We start from the raw sequence: 24,330 nt of genomic DNA on the forward strand, positions 1-24,330 counted from the left end.
TATGCAAAGCTGGTAGAAACATACCTTAAAAGATTATTCTACATGGTATTGACTAAACATAAATGCATGCCACACAGATATTTCTTTGTAAAAAAAAAATTTTTAACAATTATTATTCTTCCACATTACAATTCTACCTGTGGTGTTGCTGTATCGCATTAAGACCATCACAAACGTGATTATATGTGTGAGGTTTGTCAGGGAGACCTTTATTGAGATTATGTATTTGCAAATTGTAACTGTACACACACAAGGAATATGACCTTATCACTTAGACGGGCAGAGAGCAGCGTACCACCTGTCAATGAAGTGTGGTGTTCAGGGTCAGCCAGTGGGAAGGATGCAACACAGACAAAACATTTGCTTTCAGTGTTTTTCAGTTCCTTTTGTTTCCATGTTGTTTAATAAAGATCTTAGGTGTGACCCATCCCTCCGGAGCCTTCTTCAGTCCAGCTCGCATCCATATTCTCTTAAGATCCTCCTCAAATTTTTTCTGCACACAATTTACACATATTGAACATAAGGAAATTTATATTTATCTGGCTTTGGAAAACAAGCATCTTAATAAGAATACATCAGAACAGAAGTAATTAAAAGGTTCTCAAAAATAGTTTATTTGACAAGATGCATAAATTAAGAGCATAACAGTTATGTTCGACTCCTTTTCCTCACCTGCTTCTTTTTCCCTCTGCCCTCCAATACTCTTCTTTTTAAGAATTTGGTCCTTTTTTGCAGCTTCTTGTACTTATGCCGGTTCATCTTTCGCCGTCTGATCTCTAAAACATTCTTACATCTCATGGGTGCAGCTGTGCCTTCCCCGTCCTCCAAAACAGGCACAGAAAGTGATGGCAGCAACTTCTCTTCCAGCAGCTCTATGTCTCCATGCGGTTGGGCAGACTCCAGCAGGGGAGGTAGGGAGTACCGTAGAGAGAGCCAGCTTTCCAGGGGACTCACCGACAGCTTCCGTGGCACCAGAGCCTCTTCCAGCTCTGGCTCAAGCTGTACCCATCGTGGGGGAGACATGTTGTCTGCTGCTGTTGAGTAATTTCTTAGTTTCTGCTGTAGTAATGAGCAGGAAGGAGGAAGGGCTGGTGTGACGCATCGATTTAAAATCCCTCCAAGAGCTCGGACTCCATCTAGCAATTAAAAGAAAAGAATCATTTACCACGGTTTCCCGACTGAATGTCTTATACTACATGCAGTCTGCAACTGCAACCCTTCTATATGAGAAGAAAAACATCTGTTTATCAAAGAAATGTATTCAGGCTCAGTTGAAGAAAAAAAGGTGGTGTGTGAAGAAGTTGAGCACAACTGCTGAGATGTAGATTAAAAAAAAAAAACGGGTGGAAATGGTCTTAATTTTCTCTGATGTTCCTACTGGATTGTGTACTATTAAAAAAAGATTTTTCAAACTAACCAATCAAGTTGTAATTTTGTAGGTTTTAGAAATAAATATTTACCCGTATTGTCCATTGTCCGAGAAACAGAAATCTTTTATATCCCAGCTTTACATTTTCCAGGTCTTGGGCTGCAACACTATGAAGAAGCACCCATCAAGTCTGCTGCAACCTCTGCTTTGGAAAAACCGCAGCGCCAATACTATGACCAAGTTTGTGTATTTATCATTATCATAATTCAGTAGTGAGTCTTCATCTTCTCTCTGCTGCAGTAAAGGGCAGCCTGAGGTTGATGTAATACTTTGCTGGGCACTGTCCAACAAAAGTGACAAAGACTTCTGAGATCACTGCTCAGTCTTCTTCCTCTCTAAAGTAATGCCTTTGTATAACAAGTTGGTCTATATTACGATCAATAGTGGGAGACGCGTTGGCTCCTTGACCACGACTGAAATAGATTTCTTCTCAGTCTAATTATGAAATATTTTTACAGTGCAATGTGAAATAATTTGTACTCCCTTAAACTTTTTGTCACATTACAACGACAAAAATCTGTGTATTTTAGACCAATACAATATATTATGAAGTGCACAGAAAATTGTACATGTTTAAAATTCTTTACAAAAAAGTGCAAATGGAAGCTTTTGCATTTACCCCTCTTTACCCTAATACCCTGAAGTAAAATCCAATGCAACAAATTACCTTCAGAAGACCCTTAATTCAATCTCAGTATAAATTAAGGTGTTCTGTATGGGTCTCTTAAGTTTGTTAGAACATTAGTGAACAAACAGGATTATGAAGGGCAGGTCGGGGATCAAGATGCGGGAAAGTTTATGGCAGAGTTTATTATAAGACAACATACACTGCTCAAAACATAAAGGGAACCCTTAAACAACACAATATAACTCCAAGTGAATCAAACTTCTGTGAAATCAAACTGTCCACTTAGGAAGCAACACTGATTGACAATCAATTTCACATCCTGTTGTTCAAATGAAATAGACAACAGGGGGAAATCTTTGGAGATTAGCAAGACACACTCAATAAAGGAGTGGTTCTGCAGGTGGGGACCACAGACCACTTCTCAGTACCGATGCTTTCTGGCTGATGTTTTGGTCACTTTTGAATGTTGGTGGTGCTTTCACACTCGTGGTAGCATGAGACGGACTCTACAACCCACACAAGTGGCTCAGGTAGTGCAGATCATCCAGGATGGCACATCAATGTGAGCTGTGACAAGAAGGATTGTTGTGTCTGTCAGCGTAGTGTCCAGAGCCTGGAGGCGCTACCAGGAGACAGGCCAGTACACCAGGAGATGTGGAGGAGGCCGTAGGAGGGCAACAACCCAGCAGCAGGACCGCTACATCCGCCTTTGTGCAAGGAGGAACAGGAGGAGCACTGCCAGAGCCCTGCAAAATGACCTCCAGCAGGCCACAAATGTGCATGTGTCTGCACAAAAGGTTAGAAACCGACTCCATGAGGATGGTATGAGGGCCCGACGTCCACAAATGGGGGTTGTGCTCACAGCCCAACACCGTGCAGGACGCTTGGCATTTGCCAGACAAAACCAGGATTGGCAAATTCCCCACTGGCGCTCTGTGCTCTTCACAGATGAAAGCAAGTTCACACTGAGCACATGTGACAGACGTGACAGAGTCTGGAGACACCGTGGAGAGTGATCTGCTGCCTGCAACATCCTTCAGCATGACCGGTTTGGCAGTGGGTCAGTAATGGTGTGGGGTTGCATATCTTTGGAGGGCCACATGGCCCTCCATGTGCTCGCCAGAGGTAGCCTGACTGCCATTAGGTACCGAGATGAGATCCTCAGACCCCTTGTGAGACCATATGCTGGTGCGGTTGGCCCTGGGTTCCTCCTAATGCAGGACAATGCTAGACCTCATGTGGCTGGAGTGTGTCAGCAGTTCCTGCAAGATGAAGACATTGAAGCTATTGACTGGCCCGCCTGTTCCCCAGACCTGAATCTGATTGAGCTCATCTGGGACATCATGTCTCGCTCCATCCACCAACGTCATGTTGCACCACAGACTGTCCAGGAGTTGGCGGATGCTTTAGTCCAGGTCTGGGAGGAGATCCCTCAGGAGACCATCCACCGTCTCATCAGGAGCATGTCCAGGCGTTGTAGGGAGGTCATACAGGCACGTGGAGGTCACACACAATACTGAGCCTCATTTTGACTTGTTTTAAGGACATTACATCAAAGTTGGATCAGCTTGTAGTGTGTTTTTCCACTTTAATTTTGTGTGTGACTCCAAATCCAGGCCTCCATTGGTTAATAAATTTGATTTCCATTGATGATTTTTGAGTGATTTTGTTGTCAGCACATTCAACTTTGTACAGAACAAAGTATTCAATGAGAATATTTCATTCATTCAGATCTAGGATGTGTTATTTGAGTGTTTATCTTTTTGCGCAGTATATATTTAAATTCCCTTTGGGATTAATAAAGTATTTTGTATTGAATTTGAATTGAATTAAACATCTTAGGGAACACTGTTCGATCCATCAAATGAAAACAAAGAGATTCAACTGCAAAGATATAGCCATCCACCTAAACTGGCAGGCCGGGCAACAAGGGCATTAAACGGCTAGTTATCACAGGACTCAGAGATACACAGCTCAGGTAAGACAATATATGTTGAGAGGACAACTATTAGTTCAAATTCATTTCAAAGATACTTTATTGATCCCCGAGGGGAAATTAGAAGTTGCGCACTTCACAATCTGTTTTGTTCATGTGGGAGTGGCAAAAAATAAGTTATTGTAGAAAAACTTTTTTCCACAACCGATGCAGAGGACAGAGCAAACAAGTGGAAAAAAATATACTCTGAACACGAGACCAAAACTTAACCTTTTTGCAGGTCACAAACTCTGCGTGGTGAAAAAAAAACATCACACTGCATATCACCCTGATCACAACATTACCACTATGAAACATGGGGGTGGGGGCATCATGCTGTGGTGATGCTTTCTTCAGCAGGGGGAGGGAAGCTAGTCAGTTAATGTGAAAATGGTAGAAAAATCTATTAGAGGTTAAAAAAGACTTAAGGCTGGTTGGGAGGTTCGTGTTCTAGAAGTAATACCCTCGACAAACAGCCACAGTTGAATGGTTTAGCTCAAATTGTTGTTAGAACATCTCAGTTAAAGTCCAAAACAAAATCCAACTGAGTCTGTAGCAACTCTTGAATTCACAATTGCTCTCCACCCAATCTGACAGTTTGAGCTCAATTACAGAGAAGAATGGGCAAACATTTAACTCTAGATGTGCAAAGCTGTTAAAGATAACCCCCCAAAAGACAGTCGCAGTTAAAGGTAGTTCTAAAAAGTACAATGTAAAGTACATGCATGCCACACTTTTAAAATTTGTATTGCTTCTACTTCACAAATATGTGTTACTTTGAAGCAGTGGATGAAGCCGTGCAGCATGAATAATTTTGCATTCAACTGTTTTATATCTATCCCAAGGTTTAGTACCAAAACAAATCTTTCCTGGAAAGTGGTTGGCTTTTATTACAAGGTACTAGCTACAAAGCAAAACACAATAGACATAAAGTTCATCTAAGCTTCAGTTTTCTCCATAGAAACATTGGAAGAAAATGTAGTGGGTTTATAGTAAAAAATAATTTCTTACTTGTTGATACTTACAAGTTGTTCTATTTAAAAGACAAAGTCGTGGGAAAACCCTCAAGCCAAACATCATCTATGATCAGCTTAATAAAATCATCAGTAATGGGGCGACTCATCAAAGGTCCTGCAAACATGAAGATAGAGCTGAATTAGTAACAATTGTTTTGTTAAATTAAGGAATACAAAGGAGAAAGATAGCGAAAGGGCACATTTGACACTTTGGACCCAAAAAATTGTTTACGTTTGTAGATGATTAGGGACAATAATTAAATGATCAGTAATCATATAAAACAGCCAATGTTCTGCATGTTTTGGATGTGTCCCTGCTGCAACACAGGTGATCGAGATGGCTGATTTAGTGTACTTCCTCTGCATGTCATCAGGTTCTGCTTCTATTCAGGTGTGTTGGACAAGATAAACATGTAAACATGCAGGACCATCCCTGGTCAGTAGTCAGAACTGAGCGATCATTAAGTTGCAAACGGTCCGCGGCAGCTCCAAATTAAGCGATTAAAAGTTCAGCAGACAGAAAGTTCTTTGATTAGTATTTTATTTCAGGTTTATCAAATGAAAACAAGCATATATTGGTTCCAGCTTTTAAACATAAGCTTAGCAGTTACAGTGCCTTGCGAAAGTACCCGTCCCCCTTGAACTGGTCAACCTCTTGCCATATTTCAGGCTTCAAACATAAAGATATAAAATTCTAGTTTTTTGTGAAGAATCAAGAAGTGGGACACAATGAAATTTATTGGATGTGTCAAAATTTTTTAACAAATAAAAAACTGAAAAGTGGGGTGTGCAATATTTTTCGGCCCCCTTGTGTTAATACTTTGTAGCGCCACCCTTTGCTGCAATTACAGCTGCAAGTTGCTTGGGGTATGTCTCTATCAGTTTTGCACATCGAGAGACTGAAATTCTTGCCCATTCTTCCTTGCAAAACAGCTGGAGCTCAGTGAGGTTGGATGGAGAGCGTTCGTGAACAGCAGTCTTCAGCTCTTTCCACAGATTCTCGATTGGATTCAGGTCTGGACTTTGACTTGGCCATTCCAACACCTGGATACGTTTCTTTGTGAACCATTCCATTGTAGATTTGGCTTTATGTTTTGGATCATTGTCTTGTTGGAAGATAAATCTCTGTCCCAGTCTCAGGTTTCTTGCAGACTCCAACAGGTTTTCTTCCAGAATGGTCCTGTATTTGGCCCCATCCATCTTCCCATCAATTTTGACCATCTTCCCTGTCCCTGCTGATGAAAAGCAGGCCCAAACCATGATGCTGCCACCACCATGTTTGACAGTGAGGATGGTGTGTTCAGGGTGATGAACTGTGTTGCTTTTACCCCAAACATATCGTTTTGCATTGTGGCCAAACAGTTTGATTTTGGTTTCATCTGACCAGAGCACCTTCTTCCACATGTTTGGTGTGTCTCCCAGGTGGCTTGTGGCAAACTTTAAACCAGACTTGTTATGGATATCTTTGAGAAATGGCTTTCTTCTTGCCACTCTTCCATAAAGGCCAGATTTGTAGTGTACAACTGATTGTTGTCCTATGGACAGACTCTCCCACCTCAGCTGTAGATCTCTGCAGTTCATCCAGAGTGATCATGGGCCTCTTGGCTGCATCTCTGATCAGTCTTCTCCTTGTTCCAGATGAAAGTTTAGAGGGACCGCCGGGTCTTGGTAGATTTGCAGTGGTCTGATACTCCTTCCATTTCAATATAATTGCTTGCACAATGCTCCTTGGGATATTTAAAGCTTGGGAAATCTTTTTGTATCCAAATCCGGCTTTAAACTTCTCCACAACAGTATCTCGGACCTGCCTGGTGTGTTCCTTGGTCTTCATGATGCTCTCTGCGCTTTGAACAGAACCCTGAGACTATCACAGAGCAGGTGCATTTCTACGGAGACTTGATTACACACAGGTGGATTCTATTTATCATCATCAGTCATTTGGGACAACATTGGATCATTCAGAGATCCTCACTGAACTTCTGGAGTGAGTTTGCTGCACTGAAAGTAAAGGGGCCGAATAATATTGCACGCCCCATTTTTCAGTTTTTTAGTTGTTAAAAAAGTTTGACACATCCAATAAATTTCATTCCACTTCACGATTGTGTCCCACTTGTTGTTGATTCTTCACAAAAATTAGAATTTTATATCTTTATGTTTGAAGCCTGAAATGTGGCAAAAGGTTGAAAAGTTCAAGGGGGGCGAATACTTTCAAGGCACTGTATTTGCTGCTGGTTTTGTAGATCAGGAAATGATTCGTAGAAGAAGCCAGGTTGCAGATAAATTCACGGTCACACGAAATTAGCTAAATAAAATTCTGAGTATGCAAAATAACCAAACAATAGAATATGCGAAAACGAACCCAGAAGAAACTCTGAGGCTTATCAGAGACCACAAAAGCAGCAGCACACAATATGAATGCATACGACAGAATTCGATTTCTTTATATAATTGAAAATATCAGAAAGTAAAGACCAAGCGCAAATACATTAAAGGGTTTATACTGGAACCAGTGATCAGTTTCTCAGTCTTGACGGTGCATCGCGGCTAGTTATGCAGCTAGCTGTCGATGCGGATGTAAAAATCGGCATATGCCGAAACATTACCAGATATGAGTAACAAAATCCCACTTTAAACAGAGCGAAAACATCTGGAAAAAAAAAAGTTATATTACCAAATCTTTCCGTGACCGGGTTTTCTCGTCAATGTGACTTAGGGAATGAATTTCCGGTACGTGCGACATGTGTTTGCTACGTTTCCTGTTTCCCGTAGAGGACAAAGGTTCCGCGGGAACAGGTGAACTCCAATTTTAGGGTCCGAATGGGTTAATGAAACAAACACATTACTGTATTCTATCTCAGGAGTTTTTTTTAAATAAAGACTGACATTTTTGCCCTTTAAAAAATTACATATTTATGGAAAATGAAGCAAAAATGCACATGGTTTGTGACCTATTGATGAGAAAATCAAAATTTTAAAATATTCTTGCACCCTCACTGTTATTCTGCTATGGACATTATATCCAGATATTCCATAAAAAGACACGGAAAACTACTAAAATTAAACCTTTTTTATTGGCTTTGTATTCTAAAACACTGCTCAGTGCTTCAGTCAATGGTTGTTTTAAGGGCCGCAATTTGCAACAACAATAAAAGCAACACATTTAGTTAAAACTGTACAACATTATAAAATGTTTAACACCATGTACAAACAAGACATTTTGCACTATTATTTTGCAATCATATATTAAGACTAAATTTCAAATTTATTATTTATTTATTTTGCTTTTATATCATGATATATTTCTGCATAATTTATTGTTGTCAGATGGCATGAGGGTGCACAGATGAAATAACTCTACTGAACACTTTGTCTGTATTGCATATATTTAAATTACCTTATAAACATTCTTTCATTAAATGTGTTGTCTTCAGTTTTCCTGACAGCATATGAGAATGTGGTAATTTTGGCACTGTTATAATCTAATGTGTTGAGTGAAGTGTCCATGCTGTTTGGTGAAATGTTTTGTCTAAGAAACAATCTGGCACAGTTGTCATCATTATTGTCACTTTCACCATCCAGGGAAGCAAAGCAGTGCTGTGAATATTAACAACCTGGTATGTTGGTATAAATAATATTTAAGGTGACCTTATATGAGAAGGATATATTTGTTAGTACCTCTGCTAAGAAATGTGTACATAACTTTAAACAAACAACCCCTTTTTCAAAGGACAGCACTTAATTGTCTCCAGCAATACTTTTCAAGGTGGAGCAGGCCCTAGTTTGGACTGGTGGCTTGGGTGGTCTGCCTGTCTCCACCCTTGAATAAAGAGGAACACCTCCAGGGTCCGGGAGCAGGCCACACTCCCGGCCGGTGGCAGTTTCCTCTGCCCAGCAGTGCGTTGGTGGTTCTTGCTGTCTGTGGCTTGGGGTGTGGCTGGCTCATTTTCTGTTGCTGCTTGGCAGGGCCTGGGGCCCTGGCTCTATTGGGCCGATGCTGGGGGGTGGTATGCCCTTGGATCTTGGGTCTCTGGGTCCATGGCTACATCTGTGGCTGCTGAGTGGCTCCTCTGGGGCTCTCATACTCTGGGGGCCTTCAGATGTCTGTGGTTTAGATATCCTCCGTGTCTGCCTCGGGTTCTGTGGGCCAGGTCTGTGGTTCCTCACGCCCGCTATTGAATATTCTTATTGAGAAGCCTTTTGTAGACAGGTGCGCTCACACATATACCCATAGGTGTTTGTTTTGAGGTGTTTACAGATACACAAATATACAGATATACTCTATATGGAGCTGTGGTTGCCACTAAATACATCTTGTGTTAATTAGTACATTGTACTTTTCAGTGACGTAGTTGTTGTTATATGTGTTTGTTTGTCAGAAAATGACTGACTGACTGTCCCTGTGGTTTTCTCTCACTCATATTGGCATTAGTCCATATTAGCAGTTGTACACATTAGATCAAGTGTTTGTGAATTTGCATAATTGTGAAAAGCCTTGCAAACATGTCACTACAGATTAATGTCTGTTGCATGAGCAGATGTGTTTTTAATCATGATTGTGTTTAGTTCCTTGTGGCTTGTTATATCTGAAGATGTCTGCTTCCCTTATTTGATTCTACAAATGAAGTCTCCCAGAGTGCTCTAGTTTTACTCTCAGGCAGCCCCATCAAATAATTTACTTGTTGGATATTCTTTTCTTTGATTTTATTAAGACTGTGGGAAATAAAACCTCCTGTGTCTCTCCCCATTTCACAACATTGGTTTCCACTGTGCCACCAAATAGAATATATTTCTTTAAGAAGCCAACAAAAGTGATGTAAAACAGACTAAACTTCTCAGGGTATTTATTTACAGTAAAAACAAGCAAAAACAAAACATTCATTACATTGGAAATCCTGATGACTTCATTATTGGCTGTACTGGCTTGACTTACACCATCATTGTGTGATATAAGGCAACTGAAATGATCAATGGGATGTACACAGACTTTTTCCCTTTTACAGTCTGAAAACCTTTAAAAAATTACAAAACTCTCAAAATAAAATCTAAAATCAAGAATATGTGACAAAAAACAACAGTCAATTTTTAACTTGGCAGTAACCTTATTGTGGTGCTCCTCCCAATTTAAAATCCACTGGCTATACATATATGTACTCCTGTTAAATTTATATATCCACAAAACCAGTAGTTTAGTTTGGATTTAGTCACTTTTAAAGCAAATAAATATACATGGTTTGATCATATTTGCATTGCAAACTTACTGCATTGAACAAGATCTGACCCCTGAAATAAGCCAGGTGTCATATGTAATTATGACAACTACAATTACACCAAAACAACATATACAAGCTGTATGACAAGACGCTGTGTTATCGCCATAAAGGTACTGTGTAACTGCCACTTTACCAGGAACCAGTGAATAAATAAAAACATGGGCCAGAGAAAGACAGAAGTAAAAAAATTAAAATGACTGATGACTATATCGGTACATTCATTGACTATACAGAGAGTGACTGAATAAAACAGGCAATGCAATCAATAATCCTATTTTTCTGTTCTGGAAATCCCTCTAATAAATGTATTGCACTATTTTGGCAGAAGAAAACATGGTAAAAAAAATGTATGTAAAGGTCAAGAAAATAACATGTTGAAGCTCAGCTCCAAGACAGTCAGTTGTTATTCTACTTCCTTCTATACTGTTATCCTTTTTTTAAAAAAGCTAAACAGGGAGAAAATGGCCATTGGAAGAAAGTGTCTTAGTGCAGAAATCCTGTTCTTCTATTTGGATTTTACCTGTCAAATAATCAAATTTATCAGCTTCCATTCTAAGGAAAAAAGCTTTTCTGATAAACCTTGTTTGTTAAATACTTAAGAATTAATATTAGAAATCTTTATTAAGCCAAAAACCAATTTTTTCCCAAAAGCTCATCCATGCAGGAAAAGCGAGTGAGATGAAAGTAAATATGTCCAACCAAAAGCAGTTCCTACATTTGAAACACTTTTTGCCTCAGGATAATTAAACAAAATTTTGATTCAAAAGAAGAAGCAACCTGAGGCTGAAGAACAAGAACACACAGTTCTTCCCATATAGTTCAAGGATAGCTGTAGCTGAGTCGGCAGCCAGACCATTACGACAGTGAGAGAGCATCTTCTGAGAAATGTTTAGACAGCTACATTACTCTAACATCTAACGAGTAAAACACGGACTGAATATGTTAGAAAACTAAGATTTTCTGCTTCCATTTGCTGTTGCTGTTGTTTGGAGAAATTGAAGAGCTGGCAATCTTGGGCATCAGACACAAAGATGGTCAAAACTGGAGCAGGAATTACAAGTTCAAACTTAATGCTACTAAGATTTTAGGTTTATGGATCATGATTTTGAGGATTTTGAAGTGGGCGAAACACAAAACTTTGACAAAAATTGCCTGTAATTTAACCACAGTGAATTACAGGCAAAATGGGCAAGGCAATGGAGCAATGTCTCCACATTGCTACTCTCTGACAGTATTTCTCCTGACTTCTTCTCACAGGACAAATTCATATAGAAATCATTACCTAATGAGCCCGTATGCAAGCTAGAGACTTTGCCATCACTATTTTTGTTTTGGGTGGCTGTTGTGTTACACACTTCTGCCTGAATGTTTTCAGGGTTCCATACGCAATATCATAACTCCTTAGCAACTTTTGGTTGCATTCTTGGCTGTCTTGTGGACCTTTTCTTTCTTTCATGCATTTTTACAGATTGCTATACTTCATAAATGGGAATGAATATTACTATTGTGAACCGAAAAGCCGAATTTTAAAAGGTGAAATTGTAAATATGATGATATATGCCCCTTAAATTAGCTTATGACAGTATCTTTAGGCTGCAGCTATCCTAACAATGACAGCTGAGAGCACAATCTGTACTTTTTATTGCCAGTACACCATGACATTAACAAGACAGCTAAACAAAAGTGAAATCGTTCAGAGATCAAATATTTATATTTTGAGATCAATTGTGCACTTCTACAACAAAGATCAGGTAAAAAATGTACAGCCAGGCAACAGATGTGGGAACAGGCAAAGAAAAGAGTGTAAGGAAACAACAATGTAAAAAGCTGGCCCCTTATTGTGCGTAACCCTTTCTAGTATCCTCTGGGTATTGATGCGTGTCTTCCCTGAGCAGCCAACTGCAGGCTCCTTCTGATATTTCTTTCTCATCTTCATCATCATCCTCCTTCTCTTCACTTGTCACGTCACATGCATGGTTCTTAGAAGCAGTGAGACTTATGGACCTGCTTTTGGAAGAAGACAGGCATCTGGTCAAAACTCACAAACAGAAAAACACATGTTCACAAGCATCATTTTATCACTTGTATTTTCATACAGTATGTGTATTCCATCTGTTCATAGTAACAATGTTAAACGAAACAATGAGAGGGTAAAAAGGAAAGTCTAACCTGAAGATGGAGATTTGGGATTACATCAGGTGGGCTAACAGTTCTGCACAAAGAGAAGCACAATTGAAATTATAGCAGCAGAAATTTGAAGGTGGAATATATAAAATAATGGCAGGTGACTCACTGATGACTGATGGTCATGAGATCGTTCTAGCTTGATTCGGATGTCGGTGGCTTTCCCTCGATCAGATTTACCGGGCCCTGAGGGAACACAAAAGCTGTTTAATTAAAACGGGGATTTAGGTTCCTTCCAACCGGTCTTTGGTCTTGTTTTCCATTTCTAGTTGACTGCCTTTTGTCATAAAACAACTACAAACTTCAACATATTTCATTCGAATTTTCTGTAATAGGCCAACACAAATAGAAGATGATGTAGGGTTTTTAACAATATTCTCCAAAAAAGTGTGGAGCATTCAATTGTATTCAGCCTCCTGAGTCAAGAGTTTACAGAACCACCTTTTGCTGCAAATACAACTGCAAGGATTGGTAGATATATTTCTACCACAGTTAGATATTGTCTTCAGCCTTCTTTTAGCCTGTAACAGTTGTGCTTCTAAGACTGTCCTGTATTTAGCCCTTTGCTCTTCCCATCACGTCTAATCTGCTCCCCTGTCCCTGCTGAAGAAATCCACACTGCTGTGTCTCGTACACCAATGGTCCCTAACCCCGTTCTTCAGGGTCCACACTCCAGTGTGTTTTAGATGTGTTCCTGCTCCAGTACAACTGATTCAAATGATTGCATTACATCCTCAGCATGCCAAGTGCTGTGATCACCCATTTATATAGGTCAGGTATGTAGCAGCAGGGAAAAACTTAAAACATGAGGGGCAGCTCCTCCAGAGTTACAATGGGCACCTATCAGCTTCTCTGATTAATGCTCTCCTTGTCTGATCTGTCGGTTTAGGTAGATGTTGATTTCTTAATAGGATTGTGCTTATTTCATTTTTGGATGATAAATTGAACAGTCCTTCATTAGATGTCCAAAGCTTGGAATATTGTTTTATAACCCAGCCCAAATTAAATTCCTGACCTGTCTGTTGTGTTCCTTGGTCTTCATTTAGTTGTTTTTTTTTAACTAATGTTCTCAAAAAACAACAAAAACATTTGCAGCATTTACAGAACTGCTGTATTTATACTGATATTAAACACACAGCAGGACTTTAGTTACTAATTATGATACTTCTGAAGACAATTGGTTGGTATTTTATTTAGGGGTGAAAGGGGCTGAGTACATATACATGCCACACTTTAATTTATTTTTCCTACAAGAAAAATATAAACTAAAAACATGCATCACTTTTGAAATAAAATGCACACACATTTGATTTACTTTGTGTTGGTCTATCACATAACATCCCAATAAAATACATTGTAGTTTGTATATATATATATATATATATATACATATATATATATATATATACATATATATATATACACTGCTCAAACCCCAAGTAAATCAAACTTCTGTGAAATCAAACTGTCCTCTTAGGAAGCAACACTGATTGACAATCAATTTCACATGTTGTTGTTCAAATGAAATAGACAACAGGAGGAAATCTTTGGAGATTAGCAAGACACACTCAATAAAGGAGTGGTTCTGCAGGTGGGGACCACAGACCACTTCTCAGTACCGATGCTTTCTGGCTGATGTTTTGGTCACTTTTGAATGTTGGTGGTGCTTTCACACTCGTGGTAGCATGAGACGGACTCTACAACCCACACAAGTGGCTCAGGTAGTGCAGCTCATCCAGGATGGCGCATCAATGCGATCTGTGGCAAGAAGCGTAGTGTCCAGAGCCTGGAGGCGCTACCAGGAAACAGGCCAGTACACCAGGAGACGTGGAGGAAGCCGTAGGAGGGCAACGACCCAGCAACAGGACGGCTACCTCTGCTTTTGTGCGAGGAGGAACAGGAGGAGCACTGCCAGAGCCCTGCAAAATGGCCTCCAGCAGGCCACAAATGTGCATGTGTCTGCACAAACGGTTAGAAACAGCCTCCATGAGGATGGTATGAGGGCCTGACGTCCACAAATGGGTGTTGTGGTCACAGCCCAACACCGTGCAGGACGCTTGGCATTTGCCAGAGAAAACCAGGATTGGTAAATTCGCCACTGGTGCCCTGTGCTCTTCACAGATGAAAGCAGGTTCACACTGAGCACATGTGACAGACGTGACAGAGTCTGGAGACACCGTGGAGAGCGATCTGCTGCCTGCAACATCCTTCAGCATGACTGGTTTGGCAGTGGGTCAGTAATGGTGTGGGGTGGCATTTCTTTGGAGGGCCACATGGCCCTCCATGTGCTCGCCAGAGGTAGCCTGACTGCCATTAGGTACAGAGATGAGATCCTCATACCCCTTGTGAGAACATATGTTGGTGCGGTTGGCCCTGGGTTCCTCCTAATGCAGGACAATGCTAGACCTCATGTGGCTGGAGTATGTCAGCAGTTCCTGCAAGATGAAGACATTGAAGCTATGAACTGGCCCGCCCGTTCCCCAGACCTGAATCTGATTGAGCACATCTGGGACATCATGTCTCGCTCCATCCACTAACGTCATGTTGCACCACAGACTGTCCAGGAGTTGGTGGATGCTTTAGTCCAGGTCAGGGAGGAGATCCCTCAGGAGACCATCCGCCGTCTCATCAGGAGCATGTCCAGGTGTTGTAGGGAGGTCATACCGACACGTGGAGGTCACACACAATACTGAGCCTCATTTTGACTTGTTTTAAGGACATTACATCAAAGTTGGATCAGCCTGTAGTGTGTTTTTCCACTTTAATTTTGTGTGTGACTCCAAATCCAGGCCTCCATTGGTTAACAAATTTGATTTCCATTGATGATTTTTGAGTGATTTTGCTGTCAGCACATTCAACTTTTGTACAGAACAAAGTATTCAATGAGAATATTTCATTCATTCAGATCTAGATTTATTTTTAAACATTTCATTCATTCAGATGTGTTATTTGTACCGTTTATTTTTTTTGAGAGCAGTGTTGCTAGGTGCTATAAACCTTATTAATTTGTCTTTTATGATATATAGCAACTATTTACCATATTTGATATCTTTACTCTCTTATGTACAAATAAGCTAAAATTAATACAAAAAATTACAGTGACAGACTCTTGCATCCTAGGTGTACAGATCCTTCCTCCCAGCAGCTGTAAGGCTCCTGGGGAGTCTTTGTAACAATCACTGCTCAAAACAAACTCAAACACAATAAGTGTTTCCATCCCTGCTGTTTTTTCCATTCCCTGTTAAAGTCTGTTGTTTTTAGGCACAAATACACATCCACATTTTGTATAATTCATTTAATTACCCTTCTAAGCTGCACATTGCTCTTAATCTGAATATTCTATTTTCATTAACTGTTCAGTAGTATTTACATATCTTGTAAATTTGCTCTAACTGAACAGTCTCTTACTCTTGTTTTTTGTTTTTAGATTTTTTTTACCTTTGTGTAAATCTGCAAGCATTCATTTGCCTTTTACTTTGTTGCTGGTACACCTGAATTTCCCCCTGCTGTGGGACAATAACGCATATTTCTATTCTATTTTTTCATATTTTGCAAAAAGTATGTTCCCCAGCAGCACAATTTTTCTGCAGTTTAAAAAATTGAAATCGGGGTTAGTCATTTATCTCGAAGCCTGCTGAGATACTCATTATAATGATGAATCACAACCTACAAAGCTTTTCATAATGTTGCCACAGGAGGGACTCTGTGAAAACGCTTCTGTGTTTTACATGAAACAGGTTAGTCTCTTTGCAACATTACCTTTAGGGCTCACTATCATTATCAGAAATTGTTACTTTTGCTGACCTAATGATAGCATTGAATAGTAACCAAAATGAATTGGTTCTGCCCCGAATAAGAAACGTACACATACATAATTACGTAAATACTGATCAGAACAATTATTAGAGTGTGGCATGTTTTCTAAAAATGATAAATCTTGTATTATTTGGTATGAATTTATTTTAATAGACTACACAATGTTTTTCTACATTTCACCCACTAACCTGGAGAGCTGCCACGACTGTTGCTGGTGCAACTGATGCTGTCCTCCAACCAGGTGCTGTAAGTGAGGGAGTCTCGCTTGTGAGGTGTCCCAGCTGATGAAAGACTCTCCTAGGTGTGGTACATAGCAGACATGTGGAACCATGCATGAGGGCAAGAGACAAATTACAATATATGTTCTATTACATATTCATGCCCCTCTTTCATGTAATTAAAATAACATGATTTTCCCACTCACCATGCCTGTGTCATAGTCCTCTGCTGCCTCGGCCTCATTTTCCTCCACTACACTGGCAAAGCTGCTGGCATTGGAGGACGAGCGGGAGAGGTCATGGGCCTCAGGGATGGAAGGGGTCCTACCACAGAGATAAGAGCTACACCCTGGGTTATCACTCTCAGGCACAGTAAATTCTGATCTCACCCAGTGCATAAGACACAGCAACACAAAAAGCTGCCAGGCTTATGGAAGGTGATACATGACAAGTCAAATTCTGCTATAGACATGTTATATGGCTGCAATCTGTCATGCTCACCTGTTCTTTGTGGTTGTGAGGACCTCAGGAGAGCTCTGATCTGAATTGTCAGATTTTGGGTCTTGAGAAACATGGCCACTGTCAGGTGTCTTCTGAGTGTTTGGAGATGTATCTCTACTGTCACAGAAAATACAAAAAACTGTGTTCTATTAAGATTTTAAAAATGTTTAAATTTGGAAATCACCAATAAAACAACCAAGAGTGATGCAGGTACATTGCTTTGCGAAAGGTTTAACACCCCCTGAGCTGTGGATCTCTGCTGTGGCTCCAGAGTTATCTCGGTTCACCTGGCTGCTTCACTGATTAATATTTTTCTTACCTAGCCTGTCATTTTGGTTGACATTGGTTTGATGTATGGTCATTTCTTAGCAGTTATGCCATTCTCTATCCAACTTCAGATGGTGGGTTAACATAATTCTGTGGTATGTTCAAAGCTTGGGATATTGTTTTATGACCTAAGAACGCTTTAAACTGCTCAATAACGTCATGTTCTTCGGGGGCAATAACAGAACGACTGTATTTATTGGTGAAATTATACACAGATGAACATTTTACTGACATATGGATGCAATTGGTTGCACTGGATTATCTAGGGCAGGGGTGTCAAACTCCAGTCCTCGAGGGCCGCTGTCCAGCAACTTTTTGAAGTGTCCCAAGTCTAAACGCACCTGATTTAAAGGACTGAATAACCTCCTGTTCTGCCACGGACCCAAATATGTGATTCAGGTTTGTTGACAAAGAGATACATGTAAATGTTGCAGGAGGACGGGAGTTTGACACCTCTAAGGGCATCAAAGTAAAAGGGGATGAATACATTCCATAATTTTCCATATTTGAAAATCATGTATTATTTTCCTTCCACATCACAATTACAACAATTTGTCTTTGTCTATAATATAATATCCCAATAAAATAACTTGAAGTTTGATTCCAATGTGACAAAATGTGGAAACGTTTAAGGTCAGTAAAAAATTAACAAAAGTCCTCACTCACCTTCTCTCCTGGACTTCTTGAATGTTCTCAATCCCAATGGCACTGCTTCGTCTGGAGCTGAAAGGACCTGACTTTTTCCTTGTTGGACTTTTTCCCGGGATAATCAAAGACTGGTAGAGACAGTGGAAAAGCAGTGTCAAACAGTGGAAGTATTTTCTAAGCTCTATTCTGACCCACACTATAGACTAATTTAAATTTAAAAGGAAAATCCATTTCAAAAACACGTCACTGTGATTTATTAGGCTAATATGTGGCATAACTCGCTTTTCAGTTGCAACAAAGAAGAGAAAAAATAAGGAGAAATATGCACTTCATGCCAAGAGCAGTTGACAGTCCCCCGTCAGAGCAGAGTGCACTGAAGCAGGGGATTAAAGGTGGGTTTAAAGGCTCCAGAGCCTGCTTGTAAATATGCTTTCTCAGTAGCCGCTTTGTTCTTTCAGTCTCCATGTTAAAGGTCTCAAATTAAGAATAATAAAAAAATTATTTACTGCGGCCTCAGAGAGCTTCAAGACAGTCCTTTGCATAATCTCTGTGAGGGGGGCTTATTGAATTATTTGAATGAACTAATTGGAAAAAAATAAAGTAGAGATTTGCCACAAAACACTGTAGAAAGTGTGCGCCTACTGCAGCAAAGCAGAAAACATGGTAAAAAGAGGAGCCTAAAATAATTGGCTGAAGTAGGGTGTCAGTTTAAAAAAAATCATCACTTAAATGCTGTGTTGGTATCAAAGATCTGTCCATTTCTTTATAGTCTGGATAGTTTTAAAATGCAAATCTGAATAAAATATTAATGCTTGGATGTCCAAAGTGAACTAATGTTGACAGGAGCTGAAATGTGCAAGGAAACATGTTTGGCCTTGATGCAGTGGAGCCATGCAGACAAATAAAAGCAACAGAAAGGAGACATAAGTTAGAAAGTAGTTAGTAATAAGACATGAACCTCTTCTACTGTTCCTATCCCTATGGCACTGCCACGGCGTCCATATTTACTGGGACTTTTGCCTGGGACAAGCAATGACTGAGGCAGACAGTTATGAGAAATGACAAAAAAGAGAGGAGGAGGAGAAGAGAAAACATGAGATTTATACAAATATATATGAGATGTCATGCAGTAAGTCATGTCAGTCAAACAAACGTTAACTAGAGAATACAAATGGAGAAAGTCTGGGTCCGTGGATGCGACACAGGCAGCTGAATGGGAGAGAGAAATGAACCGGTTATGTAAGGTACATATGCCTGCGAGGAAGACGATGGAGAAGAGATTAAAAAGGCAGCAGACAGGTGCAAACAATAAATTATTCTTTAGGTATCTTCATAAAACAGTATATTAAACCCCATCAGTGTCTTGTTAAAAATAATCTTAGTGAGGCTAGCAAAAAGAAATCCAGTTCAATGCATACATCTTTTTATTCCATTATCTATCCAAAATAATACTGTAGCATGTACAACATACAGCTCTGGTTTCCATGCAGCCATCGTGGACATGAAAGTCAAAATAATCTGAGGTTTTTCATGATGCATTTAAACCATTTTGAGACTTGAACACATTAGCATACCAGAAGGACACTGGTCCCCAAAACACATCCATACTGGTTTTGGAAAGGATAAAGCAGACTAAATTTAGGCTTCTGCAGTGGACCTCCTACAGCTTTATTGACAATGTGTGTACTAAAAAACCAGGCCTGTGCCAGGAAATCTAACTATTTAAATGACCGATACCACTTCTGTCAAGACGATTACTAAATAATCCGATTAGAATTATGTCAAAAGTTTAATCATGGCTACAAAAAGATAGTGGTGAATGTTGAACATGTTAAAGGACATTTAACAACATATTAGTGGGTGTTGTGCACATATATATATATATATATATATATATATATGAATTGATGTGTGTAATTTTTTGGCTGTGGACTAGAGAACATTTACAGAAAATACACACTTGGGCAACCATTATTGTTTAATAAAAAACATCAAAGTTGTATATTGTATAATTATTTCACTATTGAAAAGGAATGGTTTAATTAAATTATTAAAAACCCCAAATAATTTGGACAGTAAAGTCTATGATGGGTGTATGTAAACTATATCCATAGTTTACATTAGAATAGCACTATTAAGAGTTTAAACGTGAAACAATAATGATGCTTTGAATCAGTAAATCAAGCTTACAAACACCATGAAGTGACATTACAAAGTTATGAGGTTTTCACCTAATGGCAATAATCTTACACATTTTTCTTCATTCAACATTTTTCTGTGATAATCAATTAAAGACCCATGCTTAAGGTATCTTGCAAGAACAGACATATTAGCAAAATATTGGAACATATTAGAAAAAAAGTTCTAAGAAGACAGATGCAGACAGGTTTAAAAAAAGATAAGCAAACACTAGCTTTAACTATCACCACAAGGTTTGAAAACCAGTCAGTATCCTCTCAGTCCATGTGGCAAACAGTTTACAACTAATAGCAACATGAGCGTCAGCTTCCAGACCAAAGCTATGCGTTATTGCTACCTTGGCTGAGGGCATGGCACATCACTGTGAGACGTTAATGCGGCAAGCATGTGAAGAAGAGACGATACTCTAGTAGAACTGCTGGAGGAGGCAGAGGTTGCGAGGCTCGCCTTACTTAAGGCAAAGACAGGCACTGTACTTACTATACCAGGGAATTTAGGGCTCTCTGCAGGGCTGTGGCTGATCAGGTTATTGGAGACTGGCTTCTTGAAAGTTAGACTCATGGCATCCATTGACTGGCTCCTACCGCGAATTACCCGCTACAGAAAGAGATGAGGAGGAGATACATTCAGATGGCACTGACACTTATCACCGAGATGAGCCATGGGGCATTCCCCTGAACACCGACCACTACAGGAACCAGGACCACTTTCTGACTACTACTGACAGAAAAGGAAGTCACAGATAACTCTGACCCAAAGTGTCCATCATGTGGGCCAGGTGAGTTATTATACTTAGTAAGGTGGTAGGAGAAAGAGAGTGAGCAGAGGTCAAACCACCAAGCAGCTAAAATAATTTTATGTCCCAGTACACAGGAGAGAAGCAAAGCCACCCGAAATCCATCCGTTCACTCTGAATTTGTGACGCACAGAGATGACAGCATCATAAAAAATATGCAAAGTGTGGCAGCACAGGAGCATGCAAAGAGCACAGCATCAGATTCCTGCTGGGATGCACAAGGAAGAAAAGCTAGAATGCAAAGAGGAGTAAAGAGCTGCAGAAATCCGCATCATTCAGATTTAAACTGACTGGGAGGCTGAGAAAAAGCACTTATAGCCCAGCTTGTATATTAGTGTAAAGAGCCCTAGCTGCCAGAGAAAAGTCATAAGAGAAATCCAACCACAGGAATTAAAAAAGAAAGGTCACAAAAAGTCAGTCTTCCTGTGTGGTAATATCAGTGAAAGCAATATCAAAATGAATGGTCTGACATTTTTGTAAATACAAACGTTTGTGAAGTGAATTATAGAAAAAAATCAATAATCTGCTCAATTCTGTCTGCTTCATAATGTTACAGGTAGCAGTAGGTTAAAAACGTAAATGCTTAAATAAGACTGGGGAAACATGGAGCTGTGTGTACCTCCAAAGGTTGCAGATTAATACAACATGGATGATGCAAATTTCTGCTGTTGCAGCAAATAAAATGTCAAAGGAAACATTCAAATTTTTCAAAATGTAATTCTAAGTTACAGTATGCTAAGGTATGTTCAACTTGGATAAAAGATTTGATCTTCAAACAGAACTTTGATTTTGCACACAGTTTCTCGTGGCACTCTCTTTCAAATGGATCCAGGAGTTGACGCAGTTTCTGCATCTCAGTCTCTGGTTACCTTAAAGGACTCAAAGAAGCCCCCTCCTCCTGCATTCCCATTTTCCAGTTTGTCGTCCTCTCCTCCAACTCCCATTATGGCCTGGCTGTTCACGTGGAGTTCCTCATAAAGCGTTTCAAGCAAAGCTGATCGTGTTCGCTCCTGACATCCAAGAACACAAAAACAAAAAACAGCAAATGGAAAAAAAGAAACTACAGGAATTTTTTATATTGTTTTACAAACAACAAAAACATTAAATGCATTGGTTAACAACTTACCTCCAATTTAGCAAACTTTTCCGCTTTGTAGCATGCATATTCTGCATTGATTAGCTTTGTAAACAGGAACTCGTGAAATTCAGCGCCCTAAACAAAAGCAAAGCAGAGAGAAAACGCAGTTGGAAATTAAAAGATCGCAATGAGATTCTGTAATTCTTACATTCTGTGTTTCTCTTACTCTTTTAAATATGGCAGGGTTTGGAAGGGCGGGGCCAAAGAAAGGAACATCATCACGAGCTGTCACTGAAACCTAGGAACATACATTATGGCCAGAGAACAATCACTTGCTTCAACTGTCTTAAATAAATAGTAGAAAGGAAGGTGAGGAGGTTTTACCTTGTAGACAACATTGTCAGAGCAGGGGTTGACCACTTGGACCACGACATAAGCATGAAGAAAGTTGGAGGCAATCATATCTGGCACAAAGGGAGTATTTTCCTCTTGGAATACAATGGCCACAATGTCATTGCCTATGTGCCTTTTTCTCTGCAACTGTAACAAAAGATCCCCAGGACAAGTTTGTGCTTATGTCAAAACATAAGATGTTCTAACGTAAAATTTTACAGTACTTGGTGATGTTATAACCACAAACTGCAACATATTTTATTGTGATTTCATGTGATAAAAAAACACAAAGAACCACATAATTGTAAATCAGAAGAAAAAGAATGATTTTCACAATTATTTATAAAGAGAAATCCCAAAAGTGTAGCGTATTAAGAACTCTTTCCTCTTATACCACAAAATAAAATTACTCGTACTCGTCGTCTTCCGCTTATCCGGGACCGGGTCGCGGGGGCAGCAGACTCAGCAGAGACGCCCAGACGTCCCTCTCCCCAGACACCTCCTCCAACTCCTTCGGGGGGAGTCCAAGGCGTTCCCAGGCCAGCCGAGAGACATAGTCCCTCCAGCGTGTCCTGGGCCGTCTCCTGGGCCTCCTCCCGGTGGGACGTGCCTGGAACACCTCCCGAGGAAGGCGCCCAGGAGGAGGTATAGATGCCCGAGCCACCTCAACTGGCTCCTCTCCATGTGGAGGAGCAGCGGCTCTACTCCGAGCCCCTCCCGGATGGCCGAGCTCCTCACCCTATCTCTAAGGGAGTGCCCGCCACCCTATGCAGGAAGCTCATTTCAGCCGCTTATATCCGGGATCTCGTTCTTTCAGTCATGACCCAAAGTTCATGGCCATAGGTGAGGGTAGGAATGTAGACCGACCGGTAAATCGAGAGCTTCTCTTTTCGGCTCAGCTCTCTCTTCACCACAACGAACCAGCACAGCGTCCCCTTTACTGCGGCAGCCGCACCGATCCATCTGTCAATCTCCCGCTCTATTTTTGCCCCACTCGTGAACAAGACCCCGAGATACTTAAACGCCTCCACTTGAGGCAAGAACTCCCCTCCAACCTGAAGAGGACAAGCCACCCTTTTCCGGTCGAGAACCATGGCCTCGGACTTGGAGGAGCTGATCTTCATCCCAGTCGCTTCACACTCGGCTGCGAACCGCCCCAGCGCATGCTGTAAGTCTTGGCTAGAGGGGGCCAGCAGGACCACGTCATCTGCAAAAAGAAGAGACAAAATCCACTGGTCCCCAAACCAGACCCCCTCCGGCCCTTGGTTGCGTCTAGAAATCCTGTCCATAAAAGTTATGAACAGGACCGGTGACAAAGGGCAGCCCTGCCGGAGTCCAACATGCACCGGGAACAATGCCGGCAATGCGGACCAAACTCCTGCTCCAATCGTACAGGGACCAGATGGCCCCTAATAAAGGGCCCCCAATTCCATACTCCTGGAGCACCCCCCCCCACAGGGCATCACGAGGGACACAGTTGAATGCCTTCTCCAGGTCCACAAAACACATGTGAACCGGTTGGGCAAACTCCCATGAACCCTCGAGTACCTTGTAGAGGGTACAGAGCTGGTCCAGTGTTCCATGGCCGGGACGAAAACCACACTGCTCCTCCTGAAGCCGAGGTTCGACTATCGGTCGGACTCTCCTCTCCAATACCCTGGCGTAGGCCTTACCAGGTAGGCTGAGGAGTGTGATCCCCCTGTAGTTGGAACACACCCTCCAATCACCCTTCTTATGGAGGGGGACCACCACCCCAGTCTGCCAGTCCAGAGGCACTGTCCCCGACCGCCACGCAATGTTGAAGAGGCGTGTCAACCATGACAGCCCCACAACATCCAAAGATTTGAGGTAC

The 24,330-nt window shown here is 40.7% G+C and overlaps 2 protein-coding genes across 22 annotated transcripts in view; both read right to left on the minus strand.

Annotated features, from left to right (window-relative positions):
* Nucleotides 1–179: 179 nt before the first annotated feature.
* On the minus strand, nucleotides 180–7,834 carry aurkaip1 (aurora kinase A interacting protein 1). Of its 2 annotated transcripts, XM_047375012.1 has the most exons (4): nucleotides 7,720–7,834; nucleotides 5,058–5,163; nucleotides 673–1,136; nucleotides 180–493 (listed from the first exon to the last, which is right to left on the minus strand). In XM_047375012.1, the coding sequence occupies exons 2-4, from the start codon at nucleotides 5,110–5,112 to the stop codon at nucleotides 377–379; spliced, it is 636 nt and encodes a 211-aa protein (XP_047230968.1). In that variant the 5' UTR covers nucleotides 5,113–5,163; nucleotides 7,720–7,834; the 3' UTR covers nucleotides 180–376. The 2 variants fall into 2 exon arrangements, with proteins under 2 accessions (XP_047230968.1, XP_047230977.1); XM_047375021.1 differs by lacking the exon at nucleotides 7,720–7,834 and having other exon boundaries at nucleotides 5,044–5,163.
* Nucleotides 7,835–9,872: 2,038 nt separating this feature from the next.
* LOC124867239 (rap1 GTPase-activating protein 1-like) overlaps nucleotides 9,873–24,330 on the minus strand; it is a 72,517-nt gene continuing 58,059 nt past the window's right edge. For 10 of the 20 annotated variants that reach the window (XM_047363662.1, XM_047363623.1, XM_047363615.1 and 7 more), the window contains 13 exons: nucleotides 22,470–22,625; nucleotides 22,312–22,383; nucleotides 22,134–22,220; nucleotides 21,877–22,017; nucleotides 20,692–20,808; nucleotides 18,971–19,048; nucleotides 18,031–18,140; nucleotides 17,038–17,154; nucleotides 16,743–16,878; nucleotides 16,507–16,615; nucleotides 12,612–12,688; nucleotides 12,488–12,530; nucleotides 9,873–12,322 (listed from right to left, as the gene is read on the minus strand). In XM_047363662.1, coding sequence (XP_047219618.1) covers nucleotides 12,522–12,530; nucleotides 12,612–12,688; nucleotides 16,507–16,615; nucleotides 16,743–16,878; nucleotides 17,038–17,154; nucleotides 18,031–18,140; nucleotides 18,971–19,048; nucleotides 20,692–20,808; nucleotides 21,877–22,017; nucleotides 22,134–22,220; nucleotides 22,312–22,383; nucleotides 22,470–22,625 — 1,209 coding nt within the window. In that variant the 3' untranslated portion in view covers nucleotides 9,873–12,322; nucleotides 12,488–12,521. Of the gene's footprint in view, nucleotides 12,326–12,487; nucleotides 12,531–12,611; nucleotides 12,689–16,506; nucleotides 16,616–16,742; nucleotides 16,879–17,037; nucleotides 17,155–18,030; nucleotides 18,141–18,970; nucleotides 19,049–20,691; nucleotides 20,809–21,876; nucleotides 22,018–22,133; nucleotides 22,221–22,311; nucleotides 22,384–22,469; nucleotides 22,626–24,330 lie in introns of all 20 variants that reach the window. The other 10 variants (XM_047363633.1, XM_047363639.1, XM_047363600.1 and 7 more) reach the window with 10 other exon arrangements.

The sequence above is a fragment of the Girardinichthys multiradiatus genome, chromosome 1 (genome assembly GCF_021462225.1).
Source record: "Girardinichthys multiradiatus isolate DD_20200921_A chromosome 1, DD_fGirMul_XY1, whole genome shotgun sequence".
NCBI classification, from domain to species: domain Eukaryota; kingdom Metazoa; phylum Chordata; class Actinopteri; order Cyprinodontiformes; family Goodeidae; genus Girardinichthys; species Girardinichthys multiradiatus.